General features: G+C 55.8%; 1 protein-coding gene across 3 annotated transcripts in view; it reads left to right on the top strand.

Annotated features, from left to right (window-relative positions):
* The window catches only part of selenbp1 (selenium binding protein 1), a 61,122-nt gene that overhangs the window by 12,181 nt on the left and 33,067 nt on the right, over positions 1-15,874 (top strand). For all 3 annotated transcript variants that reach the window (XM_072490597.1, XM_072490596.1, XM_072490594.1), the window contains exons 4-8: positions 799-984; positions 5,531-5,651; positions 7,771-7,953; positions 8,633-8,814; positions 11,778-11,856. In XM_072490597.1, the coding sequence (XP_072346698.1) occupies positions 799-984; positions 5,531-5,651; positions 7,771-7,953; positions 8,633-8,814; positions 11,778-11,856 (751 nt within the window). The remainder of the gene's footprint in view (positions 1-798; positions 985-5,530; positions 5,652-7,770; positions 7,954-8,632; positions 8,815-11,777; positions 11,857-15,874) is intronic.

The following is a 15,874-nucleotide window of genomic DNA, read 5'->3' as shown; positions in this document are numbered from 1 at the left end:
GTCCTTTTCTGAGGGAGCGGCCACATCTCCCCATCCAACCCGCCAGGAGAGAGTAAGAGAGGAACGAGCGGGAGGGAGTAAGAGAGAGCAAACGAACGGGAAAGAGTAAGAGAGAGCGAACGAGTGGGAGAGAGTAAGAGAGAGCGAACGAGCAGGGGAGAGTTAGAGAGAGTGAATGAGCGTGAGAGAGTAAGAGAGAGCGAATGAGCGGGAGAGAGTAGGAGAGAGCGAACAAGCAGGAGGGAGTAAAAGCGAGAGTGTGAGAGCGAGAGAAGGAGGCAGAGGGAGCAGGAGAGAGTAAGAGCGAGAGTGAGTGAGCGAGAGAGTGAGAGAGAGGGAGCAGGAGAGAGTAACATGAAGAGTGAGTGAGAGAGTGAGAGAGTGGGAGAGTGAGAGAGTGGGAGAGCGTGAGAAAGTAAGAGAGAGCGAACGAGCAGGAGTGAGTGAGAGTGAGAGAGAGCGTACGAGCGGGAAAGAGCAAGAGTGAGAGAGAGAGAGAGAAAGAAAGCGAGCAAGAGCGATGAAGAGCGAGAGAAAGAGAGAGTGAGAATGAGAATGGGAGAAAGAGCACGATAGAGAATGAGAGCGGGAGAGGATAGAGCGAGGGCACAGGAGAGTGGGTGTGAGGGGGAGTGAGCAATGTAGTCGGACGCCCATGCATGAATTGGAGGTGTACAGACGGTGTGGGGTGGGGGTTACACTGGTAGGGAAGACACCACGGGGAGGTTTGAACTGGAGGACGAGGAATTGAAAATCAGACACGACGACTCAACTCGACCCGTCCCCTTCCCCCCTAAGGTCATCCACCGCCTGCCAATGCCCAACCTCAAGGACGAACTCCACCATTCCGGGTGGAACGCCTGCAGCAGTTGCCATGGAGACGCTTCCAAGAAACGCAACCGTCTGATCCTGCCCTCCCTGATCTCGTCGCGGATCTACGTGGTTGACGTGGGAACGGACCCCCGAGCTCCCCGGATGTTTAAGGTAATTTCCTCCAGATTTAAGGCAGCTGCTCTCGCAAGCTCGGGGCGTCAGTATTCCCACTCATTCCGGAGCCCGGGAGAATGTGGGACTCGCTCCCATAGGGAGTGGGGAGAATGTGGGACTCGCTCCCATAGGGAGCGGGGGGAGAATGTGGGACTCGCTCCCACAGGGAGTGGGGAGAATGTGGGACTCGCTCCCACAGGAAGTGGGGAGAATGTGGGACTCGCTCCCATAGGGAGCGGGGGAGAATGTGGGACTCGCTCCCACAGGGAGTGGGGAGAATGTGGGACTCGCTCCCACAGGAAGTGGGGGGAATGTGGGACTCGCTCCCACAGGGAGTGGGGGAGAATGTGGGACTCGCTCCCACAGGGAGTGGGGGGAATGTGGGACTCGCTCCCACAGGGAGCGGGGGAGAATGTGGGACTCGCTCCCATAGGGAGTGGGGAGAATATGGGACTCGCTCCCATAGGGAGTGGGGGAGAATGTGGGACTCGCTCCCACGGGGAGTGGGGGAGAATGTGGGACTCGCTCCCATAGGGAGCGGAGGAGAATGTGGGACTCGCTCCCATAGGGAGCGGGGGAGAATGTGGGACTCGCTCCCACGGGGAGTGGGGGAGAATGTGGGACTCGCTCCCATAGGGAGTGAGGGAGAATGTGGGACTCGCTCCCATAGGGAGCGGAGGAGAATGTGGGACTCGCTCCCATAGGGAGCGGGGGAGAATGTGGGACTCGCTCCCACAGGGAGTGGGGGGAATGTGGGACTCGCTCCCACAGGAAGTGGGGGAGAATGGGGGACTCGCTCCCACAGGGAGCGGGGGAGAATGTGGGACTCGCTCCCACAGGGAGCGGGGGGAGAATGTGGGACTCGCTCCCACAGGGAGCGGGGGAGAATGTGGGACTCGCTCCCACAGGAAGTGGGGGAGAATGTGGGACTCGCTCCCACAGGGAGCGGGGGAGAATGTGGGACTCGCTCCCACAGGGAGCGGGGGAGAATGTGGGACTCGCTCCCACAGGGAGCGGGGGAGAATGTGGGACTCACTCCCATAGGGAGTGGGGGGAATGTGGGACTCGCTCCCACAGGGACTGGGGGAGAATGTGAGACTCGCTCCCACAGGGAGCGGTGGAGAATGTGGGACTCGCTCCCACAGGGAGTGGGGGAGAATGTGGGACTCGCACCCACAGGGAGTGGGGAGAATGTGGAACTCACTCCCACAGGGAGTGGGGGGGAGAATGTGGGACTCGCTCCCACGGGGAGTGGGGGAGGATGTGGGACTCGCTCCCACGGGGAGTGGGGGGAGAATGTGGGACTCGCTCCCACGGGGAGTGGGGGAGAATGTGGGACTCGCTCCCACGGGGAGTGGGGGAGGATGTGGGACTCGCTCCCACGGGGAGTGGGGGAGAATGTGGGACTCGCTCCCACGGGGAGTGGGGGGAGAATGTGGGACTCGCTCCCACGGGGAGTGGGGGAGAATGTGGGACTCGCTCCCACGGGGAGTGGGGGAGGATGTGGGACTCGCTCCCACGGGGAGTGGGGGAGAATGTGGGACTCGCTCCCACAGGAAGTGGGGGAGCATGGGGGACTCGCTCCCACAGGGAGTGGGGGAGGATGTGGGACTCGCTCCCACAGGGAGTGGGGGAGAATGGGGGACTCGCTCCCAGAGGGAGTGGGGGAGGATGTGGGACTCGCTCCCACAGGGAGTGGGGGAGAATGTGGGACTCGCCAGTATGGAAGCTGAGGGGCCGAATGGCCTGTTCCCGTGTTGTTCATGTTTGTAATGAAGGTGGTCGGCGGTGAAGCTGAGTCAGATTGAATCCTTTGAGAGGTTGAATGGGTTTCACCGAGAGGGTGGGAGGAGGTTACAGAGATAGGGAGGGGGGTGTAGGGGCTGGAGGAGGTTACAGAGATAGGGAGGGGGTGTAGGGGCTGGAGAGGGGGGTGTCGGGGCTGGAGGAGGTTACAGAGATAGGGAGGGGGTGTAGGGGGTGTAGGGGCTGGAGGAGGTTACAGAGATAGGGAGGGGGTGTGGGGGGCTGGAGGAGGTTACAGAGATAGGGAGGGGGTGTAGGGGCTGGAGGAGGTTACAGGGATAGGGAGGGGGTGTAGGGTCTGGAGGTTACAGGGATAGGGAGGGGATGTAGGGGCTGGAGGAGGTTACATAGATAGGGAGGGGGGGGTCGGGGCTGGAGGAGGTTACAGAGATAGGGAGGGGGTGTAGGGGCTGGAGGAGGTTACAGAGATAGGGAGGGGGGTGTAGGGGCTGGAGGAGGTTACAGAGATAGGGAGGGGGTGTCGGGGCTGGAGGAGGTTACAGAGATAAGGAGGGGGTGCAGGGACTGGAGGAGGTTACAGAGATAGGGAGGGGGTGTAGGGGCTGGAGAAGGATACAGAGATAGGAAGGGGGTGTAGGGGCTGGAGGTTACAGAGATAGTGAGGGGGTGTAGGGGGCTGGAGGAGGTACAGAGATAGGAAGGGGTGTAGGGGCTGGAGGAGGTTACAGAGATAGGAAGGGGGTGTAGGGGCTGGAGAAGGATACAGAGATAGGAAGGGGGTGTAGGGGCTGGAGGTTACAGAGATAGTGAGGGGGTGTAGGGGGCTGGAGGAGGTACAGAGATAGGAAGGGGTGTAGGGGCTGGAGGAGGTTACAGAGATAGGGAGGGGGTGTAGGGGCTAGAGGAGGTTACAGAGATAGGGAGGGGGTGTAGAGGCTGGAGGAGGTTACAGAGATAGGGAGGGGTGTAGGGGCTGGAGGAGGTTACAGAGATAGGGAGGGGGTGTAGAGGCTGGAGGAGGTTACAGAGATAGGGAGGTGGTGTAGGGGCTGGATGGAGGTTACAGAGATAGGGAGGGGGTATAGGGGCTGGAGGAGGTTACAGAGATAGGGAGGGGGTGTAGAGGCTGGAGGATGTTACAGAGATAGGGAGGGGTGTAGGGGCTGGAGGAGGTTACAGAGATAGGGAGGTGGTGTAGGGGCTGGAGGAGGTTACAGAGATAGGGAGGGGGTGTAGAGGCTGGAGGAGGTTACAGAGATAGGGAGGGGTGTAGGGGCTGGAGGAGGTTACAGAGATAGGGAGGGGGTGTAGGGGCTGGAGGAGGTTACAGAGATAGGGAGGGGGTGTAGGGGGCTGGAGGAGGTACAGAGATAGGGAGGGGGTCACAGAGTTTTGAATGAGCTGAGGTTTAGAGTGGGTGAAATATGAGGGAGCGTCTCTGGGGGGCTTTGGATTTGGGTTCGAGACTGGAACGTGGATGAGAGCTTCTGCGGCAGATGAGCAGTGGACGGGGAGAACTGATGGAGGAGGAGGGAGACAGTCTAAGCTCGGGGGTGAGGGGGAAATCTCGGGGACAACAGTGACCCTGAGGTGGCAGACAGGAGGAGGCCCATTCAGCCCCTCTCCAATCTGTTACACAGGAACAGGAGGAGGCCCATTCAGCCCCTCTCCAGCCTGTTACACAGGAACAGGAGGAGGCCCATTCAGCCCCTCTCCAGCCCGTTACACAGGAACAGGAGGAGGCCCATTCAGCCCCTCTCCAGCCTGTTACACAGGAACAGGAGGAGGCCCATTCAGCCCCTCTCCAGCCCGTTACACAGGAACAGGAGGAGGCCCATTCAGCCCCTCTCCAGCCTGTTACACAGGAACAGGAGGAGGCCCATTCAGCCCCTCTCCAGCCTGTTACACAGGAACAGGAGGAGGCCCATTCAGCCCCTCTCCAGCCCGTTACACAGGAACAGGAGGAGGCCCATTCAGCCCCTCTCCAGCCTGTTACACAGGAACAGGAGGAGGCCCATTCAGCCCCTCTCCAATCTGTTACACAGGAACAGGAGGAGGCCCATTCAGCCCCTCTCCAGCCCGTTACACAGGAACAGGAGGAGGCCCATTCAGCCCCTCTCCAGCCTGTTAAACAGGAACAGGAGGAGGCCCATTCAGCCCCTCTCCAGCCTGTTACACAGGAACAGGAGGGGGCCCATTCAGCCCCTCTCCAGCCTGTTACACAGGAACAGGAGGAGGCCCATTCAGCCCCTCTCCAGCCCGTTACACAATAACAGGAGGAGGCCCATTCAGCCCCTCTCCAGCCCGTTACACAGGAACAGGAGGAGGCCCATTCAGCCCCTCTCCAGCCTGTTACACAGGAACAGGAGGAGGCCCATTCAGCCCCTGTCCAATCTGTTACACAGGAACAGGAGGAGGCCCATTCAGCCCCTGTCCAATCTGTTACACAGGAACAGGAGGAGGCCCCATTCAGCCCCTCTCCAGCCTGTTACACAGGAACAGGAGGAGGCCCATTCAGCCCCTCTCCAGCCCGTTACACAGGAACAGGAGGAGGCCCATTCAGCCCCTCTCCAGCCTGTTACACAGGAACAGGAGGAGGCCCATTCAGCCCCTCTCCAGCCCGTTACACAGGAACAGGAGGAGGCCCATTCAGCCCCTCTCCAGCCTGTTACACAGGAACAGGAGGAGGCCCATTCAGGCTCCCCACAACAATCTACCTGTTGGCGGTGTAGAGATAAATAATCCTCACGCTAATCTCTGTTTTACTGCTTTGCAGATCGTGGAGCCGACTGAGTTGTTCTGGAAGTGTAACCTCGCCAATCCGCACACGTCACACTGCCTGGCCAGTGGTGAGGTGATGATTAGTACCATGGGAGATCCCTCTGGCAACGGCAAAGGTAACCCAAACCCAGTCTAATATCGTGTCGCTCTGCCCTCCTGGCCGCATGCCCCCTCCGCCATCCTCTCGCGAGCGGCGACGATCCCCAAGTCTGCCTGTGAGCCACGACGGGAATGTAGGAGGAGGCCCATTCAGCCCCTCTCCAGCCCGTTACACAGGAACAGGAGTAGGCCCATTCAGCCCCTCTCCAGCCTGTTACACAGGAACAGGAGGAGGCCCCATTCAGCCCCTCTCTAGCCTGTTACACAGGAACAGGAGGAGGCCCATTCAGCCCCTCTCCAGCCTGTTACACAGGAACAGGAGGAGGCCCATTCAGCCCCTCTCCAGCCTGTTACACAGGAACAGGAGGAGGCCCATTCAGCCCCTCTCCAGCCTGTTACACAGGAACAGGAGGAGGCCCATTCAGCCCCTCTCCAGCCTGTTACACAGGAACAGGAGGAGGCCCATTCAGCCCCTCCCCAGCCTGTTACACAGGAACAGGAGTAGGCCCATTCAGCCCCTCTCCAGCCCGATACACAGGAACAAGAGGAGGCTCATTCAGCCCCTCTCCAGCCCGTTACACAGGAACAGGAGGAGGCCCATTCAGCCCCTCTCCAGCCTGTTACACAAGAACAGGAGGAGGCCCATTCAGCCCCTCTCCAATCTGTTACACAGGAACAGGAGGAGGCCCATTCAGCCCCTCTCCAGCCTGTTACACAGGAACAGGAGGAGGCCCATTCAGCCCCTCTCCAGCCCGTTACACAGGAACAGGAGGAGGCCCATTCAGCCCCTCTCCAATCTGTTACACCGGAACAGGAGGAGGCACATTCAGCCCCTCTCCAGCCTGTGACACAGGAACAGGAGGAGGCCCAATTAGCCCCTCTCCAATCTGTTACACAGGAACAGGAGGAGGCCCATTCAGCCCCTCTCCAGCCTGTTACACAGGAACAGGAGGAGGCCCATTCAGCCCCTCTCCAGCCTGTTACACAGGAACAGGAAGAGGCCCATTCAGCCCCTCTCCAGCCTGTTACACAGGAACAGGAGGAGGCCCATTCAGCCCCTCTCCAGCCTGTTACACAGGACAAGGAGGAGGCCCATTCAGCCCCTCTCCATCCTGTTACACAGGACAAGGAGGAGGCCCATTCAGCCCCTCTCCAGCCTGTTACAAAGGAACAGGAGTAGGCCCCATTCAGCCCCTCTCCAGCCTGTTACACAGGAACAGGAGGAGGCCCATTCAGCCCCTCTCCAGCCTGTTACACAGGAACAGGAGGAGGCCCATTCAGCCCCTCTCCAGCCCGTTACACAGGAACAGGAGGAGGCCCATTCAGCCCCTCTCTAGCCTGTTACACAGGAACAGGAGGAGGCCCATTCATCCCCTCTCCAGCCTGTTACACAGGAACAGGAGGAGGCCCATTCAGCCCCTCTCCAGCCTGTTACACAGGAACAGGAGGAGGCCCATTCAGCCTCTCTCCAGCCTGTTACACTGGAACAGGAGGAGGCCCATTCAGCCCCTCTCCAGCCTGTTACACAGGAACAGGAGGAGGCCCATTCAGCCCCTCTCCAATCTGTTACACAGGAACAGGAGGAGGCCCATTTAGCCCCTCTCCAGCCTGTTACACAAGAACAGGAGGAGGCCCATTCAGCCCCTCCCCAGCCTGTGACACAGGAACAGGAGTAGGCCCATTCAGCCCCTCTCCAGCCTGTTACACAAGAACAGGAGGAGGCCCATTCAGCCTCTCCAGCCTGTTACACTGGAACAGGAGGAGGCCCATTCAGCCCCTCTCCAGCCTGTTACAAAGGAACAGGAGGAGGCCCATTCAGCCCCTTCCCAGCCTGTGACACAGGAACAGGAGGAGGCCCATTCAGCCCCTCTCCAGCCTGTTACACAGGAACAGGAGGAGGCCCATTCAGCCCCTCCCCAGCCTGTGACACAGGAACAGGAGGAGGCCCATTCAGCCCCTCTCCAGCCTGTTACACAGGAACAGGAGGAGGCCCCATTCAGCCCCCTCTCACCAGCCTGTGACACAGGAACAGGAGGAGGCCCAGTCAGCCCCGGGGGATATGGGAGATGGATTTTCCCTGCTCGCGCCACCTTTGTCTGCTGGAGATTGAAGCCTTGGGCCTACCTCGTTTTCCAGGCGGTTTCGTTCTGCTGGACGGTGAGACGTTCGAGGTGAAGGGGAACTGGGAGGAGAGCGGACACGCGGCGCCCTTCGGCTACGACTTCTGGTACCAACCGCGGCACAACGTCATGATCAGCACGGAGTGGGGCACGCCCAAAGCCTTGGCGAATGGATTTAATCTGGAGGACGTGAAAGCTGGTGAGCGGACAATACCTTCCCCAACCTCCTATCCCTCTCCGTGGCCAGAAAAAGGCCATTCGGCCCCTCTACTCCCATGCTGGCATTTCCACGCACGTTCACCCCGTGTGTGCGTGGGTTTCCTCCGGGGGCTCCGGTTCCTCCCACAGACCAAAGATGTGCAGGTTCGGTGGAGTGGCCGTGCTAAATTGCCCCTTAGTGTCCAAAGATGTGCCAGCGACACAAACAGAAAGCTGGGGAGGGCCGTCATTTTCATGGATACATGCCAATTCCTTACATGTCACCCAATGCCCAACCTGTTTTGGACGCGTTATGATCGCTCTTTCCTTGGCCGCCAAACCCTGGGGCGGGACCCGAACCGGGAGATTCTGGCTCAGGGACAGGGCCGGTACCCCTGCGGGACCTGCGCCCTCAGTCGTATAATGAAAGCAAATGACTGCAGAGGCTGAAAATCTGAGTTAAAAATAGAGAATGCTGTTAAAACTCAGGCTGAGTGGTGGCGTCTGTGGACAGAGGAGCAGATTCCTGATTCCAGTGCCATCACCAACACCGCCCCTGCCCCGGCAGATAGGAATCCATTGGCTACGTTGAAATTCATTGGCTATTTAGAAGTCCTTTAGGTCTATTCGATGAAGCTCTTCAAAGATTTTGCTGGAATTTAATTTTTGCCATGCACAAGGGCACTACGGGCACTGCCTTCACGTCTGGGACTGGGCCAAGCACACGCGGGTGCAGACAATCGACCTGGGCCAGGAGGGGGCCATCCCACTGGAGATCCGCTTCCTTCACGACCCCGCAGCCACTGAGGGCATGGTGGGCTGTGCCCTGAGCAGCTCAGTCTTCCGCTTCTACAGGATGGAGGTATGTCCGATAGGCGGCGGGATTTCTGCTGCGTTAGTGGGGGGGGGGGGGAGCGGGGGAGGCAGTGGGCGAGGGGCGGTGGCAAAGGGGAGGAGGGGCGGGGGGGGGGAGCTGCTGTCTACGAGGGCAGCTAATGCCCTGAGCTGCACTTTGCGTGCGGTCCCACGCGTTACTGTCCCCGGATTACAGGGTGACGGGATTGGGAGGCGGACGGAGAGGGCGGCGCAGTCATTAGCGTCGCTGCCCCACATTGCCGGGGACCCCGGTTCGATCCCGGATCACTGTCTGTGTGCGGAGTCTGCACGTTCTCCCCGTGTCTGCGTGGGTTTCCTCCGGGGGCTCCGGTTTCCTCCCACAGCCCAAAGATGTGCAGGTTGGGTGGATTGGCCGTGCTAAATTGTCCCTTAGTGTCCAAAGATGTGCAGGTTAGGTGGATTGGCCGTGCTAAATTGTCCCCTAGTGTCCAAAGATGTGCAGGTTAGGCGGATTTGCCGTGATAAATTGTCTCTTAGTGTCCAAAGATGTACAGGTTAGGTGGATTGGCCGTGCTAAATTGTCCCTTAGTGTCCAAAGATGTGCCGGTTAGGTGGATTTGCCGTGCTAAATTGCCCTTAGTGTCCAAAGATGTGCGGGTTAGGTGGATTGGCCGTGCTAAATTGTCCCTCAGTGTCCAAAGATGTGCAGGTTAAGTGGATTGGCCGTGCTAAATTGTCCCTTAGTGTCCAAAGATGTACAGGTTAGGTGGATTTGCCGTGCTAAATTGTCCCTTAGTGTCCAAAGATGTGCGGGTTAGGTGGATTGGCCGTGCTAAATTGTCCTTTAGTGTCCAGGGATATGCAGGTTAGGTGGATTGGTCGTGCTAAATTGCCCCTTAGTGTCCAAAGATGTGCAGGTTAGGTGGATTGGCCGTGCTAAATTGTCCCTTAGTGTCCAAAGATGTGCAGGTTAGGTGGGGTTATGAGAATTGGGTGGCACGGTAGCACAGTGGTTAGCACTGTTGCTCCACAGCACCAGGGACCCGGGTTCAATTCCAGCCTCGGGTGAATGTCTGCGCGGAGTCTGCACGTTCTCCCCGTGTCTGCGTGGGTTTCCTCCGGGTGCTCCGGTTTCCTCCCACAAGTCCCGAAAGACGTGCTTGTTAGGTGAATTGGACATTCTGAATTCTCCCTCCGTGTACCCGAACAGGCGCCGGAATGTGGCGACGAGGGGATTTTCACAGTAACTTCATTGCAGTGTTAATGTAAGCCGACTTGTGACACTAATAAAGAGTATTATTATTATTATGAAGGGAGTGGGCCTAGGTAGGCTGCTCTTTCAGTGGGTCAGTGCAGACTCAATGGGCCGAATGGCCTCCTTCTGCACTGTAGTATTCCATAATTCTATGATTCTATTGTGTTGAGTTTATTTAAGGTGTTAATATTGATCCATAGAATCCCTTCAGTGCATTCGGCCCATCGAATCTGCACCGACCTTCAGAAAGAGGACCCTGCTTGGGCCCACTCCCCCGCCTAACCTGCACATCTTTGGACACTAAGGGGCAATTTAGCACGGCCAATCCACCTAACCTGCACATCTTTGGACACTAAGGGGCAATTTAGCGCGGCCAATCCACCTAACCTGCACATCTTTGACAGTAAGGGACAATTTAGCACGGCCAATCCACCTAACCTGCACATCTTTGGACACTAAGGGGCAATTTAGCACGCCCAATCCACCTAACCTGCACATCTTTGGACACTAAGGGACAATTTAGCACGGCCAATCCACCTAACCTGCACATCTTTGGACACTAAGGGACAATTTAGCACGGCCAATCCACCTAACCTGCACATCTTTGGACACTAAGGGACAATTTAGCACGGCCAATCCACCTAACCTGCACATCTTTGGACACTAAGGGACAATTTAGCACGGCCAATCCACCCAACCTGCACATCTTTGGACACTAAGGGACAATTTAGCACGGCCAATCCACCTAACCTGCACATCTTTGGACACTCAGGGACAATTTAGCACGGCCAAGCCACCTAACCTGCACATCTTTGGACACTAAGGGACAATTTAGCACGGCCAATCCACCTAACCTGCACATCTTTGGACACTAAGGGACAATTTAGCGCGGCCAATCCACCTAACCTGCACATCTTTGGACACGAAGGGACAATTTAGCACAGCCAATCCACCTAACCTGCACATCTTTGGACACTAAGGGACAATTTAGTGCAGCCAATCCACCTAAGCTGTACATCTTTGGACACTAAGGGACAATTTAGCATGGCCAATCCACCTAACCTGCACATCTTTGGACACGAAGGGACAATTTAGCGCGGCCAATCCACCTAACCTGCACATCTTTGGACACGAAGGGACAATTTAGCACGGCCAATCCACCTAACCTGCACATCTTTGGACACTAAGGGACAATTTAGTGCGGCCAATCCACCTAAGCTGTACATCTTTGGACACTAAGGGGCAATTTAGCGCGGCCAATCCACCTAACCTGCACATCTTTGGACACTAAGGGACAATTTAGTGCGGCCAATCCACCTAAGCTGTACATCTTTGGACACTAAGGGGCAATTTAGCGCGGCCAATCCACCTAAGCTGCACGTTTTTGGACTGTGGGAGGATACCGGAGCGCCGGGAGGAAACCCACGCAGACACGGGGAGAACGTGCAGACTCTGCGCGCACACAGTCACCCCGAGGCTGGAATCGAACCCGGGTCCCTGGCGCTGTGAGGCAGCGGCGCTAACCCGCTGTGCCGACTCACAATTGTAATGATCGAAAGTGCTGGGTAAACTTGCCAGATGTGGGAGCTCCGAGACGGCACTGGGATATTGGGCCTGGAGAGTGATCCCGGAGTGTTGGGTTGGCGTGGGAGGCAGGGTTTGGGGGATTTCTCCCCTGCCCGGGCGCACGTTTCTGAGCAATGTTACCGGCCTCGTTCTGACTCTTTTCGCAGACAGGAGACTGGACGGCAGAGAAAGTCATCACTGTGCCGAGTAAGAAGGTCGAAGGCTGGATTCTACCCGAGGTGCCAGGTAATGTTTGCGTACTGCTGCCGCTGGCTTCACTCCCACATCGAGCGTGGAAAGGCTTGCCCGACCCCGAATGTCCTTCAGGAAAAGAAATCTGCCAAGCTCACCCAGTCTGGCCTGTACATGGATATCTCGGATCGTGTTTTCGGGATCCTTAAGGGGGAGCAGCCCCAAGTCGTGGTCCACATAGGCACCAACGACAGAGGTAGGAAAAGGGATAGGGATGTAAGGCAGGAATTCAGGGAGCTAGGGTGGAAACTTAGATCTAGGACAGAGTTACTATCTCTGGATTGTTACCCGTGCCACGTGCTAGCGAGACGGGGAATAGGGAGAGAGAGGAGTTGAACACGTGGCTACAGGGATGGTGCAGGAGGGAGGGTTTCTGATTTCTGGATAACTGGGGCTCATTCTGGGGTCGGTGGGACCTCTACAAACGGGATGGTCTACACCTGGACCAGAGGGGTACCAATATCCTGGGGGGGAAATTTGCTAATGCTCTTCGGGAGGGTTTAAACTAGTTCAGCAGGGGCTTGGGAACCTGAATTGTAGCTCCAGTATACAGGAGGTTGAGAGTAGTGAGGTCATGAGTAAGGTTTCAAAGTTGCAGGAGTGTACCGGCAGGCAGGAAGGTGGTTTAAAGTGTGTCTTCTTCAATGCCAGGAGCATCCGGAATAAGGTGGGTGAACTTGCAGCATGGGTTGGTACCTGGGACTTCGATGTTGTGGCCATTTCGGAGACATGGATAGAGCAGGGACAGGAATGGTTGTTGCAGGTGCCGGGGTTTAGATATTTCAGTAAGCTCAGGGAAGGTGGTAAAAGAGGGGGAGGGGTGGCACTGTTAGTCAAGGACAGTATTACGGTGGCAGAAAGGACGCTTGATGAGGACTCGTCTACTGAGGTAGTATGGGCTGAGGTTAGAAACAGGAAAGGAGAGGTCACCCTGTTAGGGGTTTTCTATAGGCCTCCGAAAAGTTCCAGAAGTAGAGGAAAGGATTGCAAAGATGATTCTGGATAGGAGCGAAAGCAACAGGGTAGTTGTTATGGGGAACTTTAACTTTCCAAATATTGACTGGAAACGATATAGTTTGAGTACTTTAGATGGGTCTGTTTTTGTCCAATGTGTGCAGGAGGGTTTCCTGACACAGTATGTAGATAGGCCAACAAGAGGCGAGGCCATATTGGATTTGGTACTGGGTAATGAACCAGGACAGGTGTTAGATTTCGAGGTAAGTGAGCACTTTGGGGATAGTGACCACAATTCGATTACGTTTACTTTAGTGATGGAAACGGATAGGTATATACCACAGGGCAAGAGTTATATCTGGGGGAAAGGCAATTACGATGCGATGAGGCAAGACTTAGGATGCATCGGATGGGGAGGGAATCTGCAGGGGATGGGCACAATTGAAATGTGGAGCTTGTTCAAGGAACAGCTACTGCGTGTCCTTGATACGTATGTACCTGTTAGGCAGGGAGGAAGTGGTCGAGCAAGGGAACCGTGGTTTACTAAAGTAGTTGAATCACTTGTCAAGAGGAAGAAGGAGGCTTATGTAAAGATGAGATGTGGAGTTTCAGTAAGGCACTCAAGAGTTACAAGTTAGCTAGGAAGGACCTAAAGAGAGAGCTAAGAAGAGCTAGGAGGGGACACGAGAAGTCTTTGGCAGGTAGGATCAAGGATAACCCTAAAGCTTTCTATAGATATGTCAGGAATAAACGAATGACTTGGGCAAGAGTAGGGCCAGTCAAGGACAGTAGTGGGAAGTTGTGCGTGGAGTCCGAGGAGACAGGAGAGATGCTAAATGCATATTTTTTGTCAGTATTCACACAGGAAAAAGACAATATCGTCGAGGAGAATACAGAGATACAGGCTACTAGACTAGAAGTCCTTGAGATTCATAAGGAGGAGGTGTTAGCAATTCTAGAAAGTGTGAAAATAGATAAATCCCCTGGGCCGGATGGGATTTATCCTAGGATTCTCTGGGAAGCTAGGGAGGAGATTGCTGAGCCTTTGGCTTTGATCTTTATGTCATCTTTGTCTACAGGAATAGTGCCAGAAGACTGGAGGATAGCAAATGTTGTCCCCTTGTTCAAGAATGGGAGTAGAGACAACCTCGGTAACTATAGACCAGTGAGCCGTACTTCTGTTGTGGGCAAAGACTTGGAAAAGTTTATAAGAGATAGGATGTATAATCATCTGGAAAGGAATAATTTGATTAGAGATAGTCAACACGGTTTTGTAAAGGGTAGGTCGTGCCTCACAAACATTATTGAGTTCTTTGAGAAGGTGACCAAACGGTTGGACGAGGGTAAAGCAGTTGATGTAGTGTATATGGATTTCAGTAAAGCGTTTGATAAGGTTCCCCACGGTAGGCTACTGCAGAAAATACGGAGGCATGAGATTCAGGGTGATTCAGCAGTTTGGATCAGAAATTGGCGAGCTGGAAGAAGACAAAGGGTGGTGGTTGATGGGAAATGTTCAGCCTGGAGTCCAGTTACTAGTGGTGTACCACAAGGATCTGTTTTGGGGCCACTGCTGTTTGTCATTTTTATAAATGACCTGGAGGAGGGCGTAGAAGGATGGGTGAGTAAATTTGCAGATGACACTAAAGTCGGTGGAGTTGTGGACAGTGCGGAAGGATGTTACAAGTTACAGAGGGACATAGATAAGCTGCAGCGCTGGGCTGAGAGGCGGCAAATGGAGTTTAATGCAGAAAAGTGTGAGGTGATTCATTTTGGAAGGAATAACAGGAAGACAGAGTACTGGGCTAATGGTAAGGTTCTTGGCAGTGTGGATGAGCAGAGAGATCTCGGTGTCCATGTACCTAGATCCCTAAAAGTTGCCACTCAGGTTGAGAGGGTTGTTAAGGCGTACAGTGTGTTGGCTTTTATTGGTAGAGGGATTGAGTTTCGGAGCCATGAGTTATGTTGCAGCTGTACACAACTCTGGTGCGGCCACATTACCAACAACAATTTACAATAACCTCGCTCAGTAACCTCCAGGAGGGGCTCCGCAGGAGTGTTATCAGCAGATGTCAGGGGCAACCGATTAGAAAGGAGGTTACAGAGATAGGGAGGGGGTGTAGGGGCTGGAGGAGGTTACAGAGATAGGGAGGGGGTGTAGGGGCTGGAGGAGGTTACAGAGATAGGGAGGGGGTGTAGGGGCTGGAGGAGGTTACAGAGATAGGGAGGGGGTGTCGGGGCTGGAGGAGGTTACAGAGACAGGGAGGGGGTGTAGGGGCTGGAGGAGGTTACAGAGATAGGGAGGGGGTGTAGGGGCTGGAGGAGGTTACAGAGATAGGGAGGGGATGTAGGGGCTGGAGGAGGTTACAGAGATAGGGAGGGGGTGTAGGGGCTGGAGGAGGTTACAGAGATAGGGAGGGGGTGTAGGGGCTGGAGGAGGTTACAGAGATAGGGAGGGGGTGTAGGGGCTGGAGGAGGTTACAGAGAAAGCGGAGGGGGAGTAGGGGCTGGAGGAGGTTACAGAGATAGGGAGGGGGTGTAGGGGCTGGAGGAGGTTACAGAGAAAGGGGAGGGGGTGTAGGGGCTGGAGGAGGTTACAGAGATAGGGCGGGGATGTAGGGGCTGGAGGAGGTTACAGAGATAGAGAGGGGTGTAGTGAATGGAGGAGGTTACAGAGATAGGGAGGAGTTGTAGGGGCTGGAGGAGGTTATGGAGATAGGGAGGGGGTGTAGGGAATGGAGGAGGTTACAGAGATAGGGAGGGGGTGTAAGGGGCTGGTGGAGGTTACAGAGATAGGGAGGGGGTGTAGGGGCTGGAGGAGGTGACAGAGATAGGGAGGGGGTGTAGGGGCTGGAGGAGGTTACAGAGATAGGGAGGAGGGTGTAGGGAATGGAGGAGGTTACAGAGATAGGGAGGGGGTGTAGGGGCTGGAGGAGGTTACAGAGATAGGGAGGGGGTGTAGGGGCTGGAGGAGGTTACAGAGATAGGGAGGGGGTGTAGGGGCTGGAGGAGGTTACAGAGATAGGGAGGGGGTGTAGGGGCTGGAGGAGGTTACAGAGAT

This window comes from Scyliorhinus torazame, chromosome 26 (assembly GCF_047496885.1).
Source record: "Scyliorhinus torazame isolate Kashiwa2021f chromosome 26, sScyTor2.1, whole genome shotgun sequence".
Taxonomy (NCBI): domain Eukaryota; kingdom Metazoa; phylum Chordata; class Chondrichthyes; order Carcharhiniformes; family Scyliorhinidae; genus Scyliorhinus; species Scyliorhinus torazame.
The sequence above is the reverse complement of the archived record's forward strand: the minus strand, read 5'-3'. Positions and strand labels throughout refer to the sequence as shown.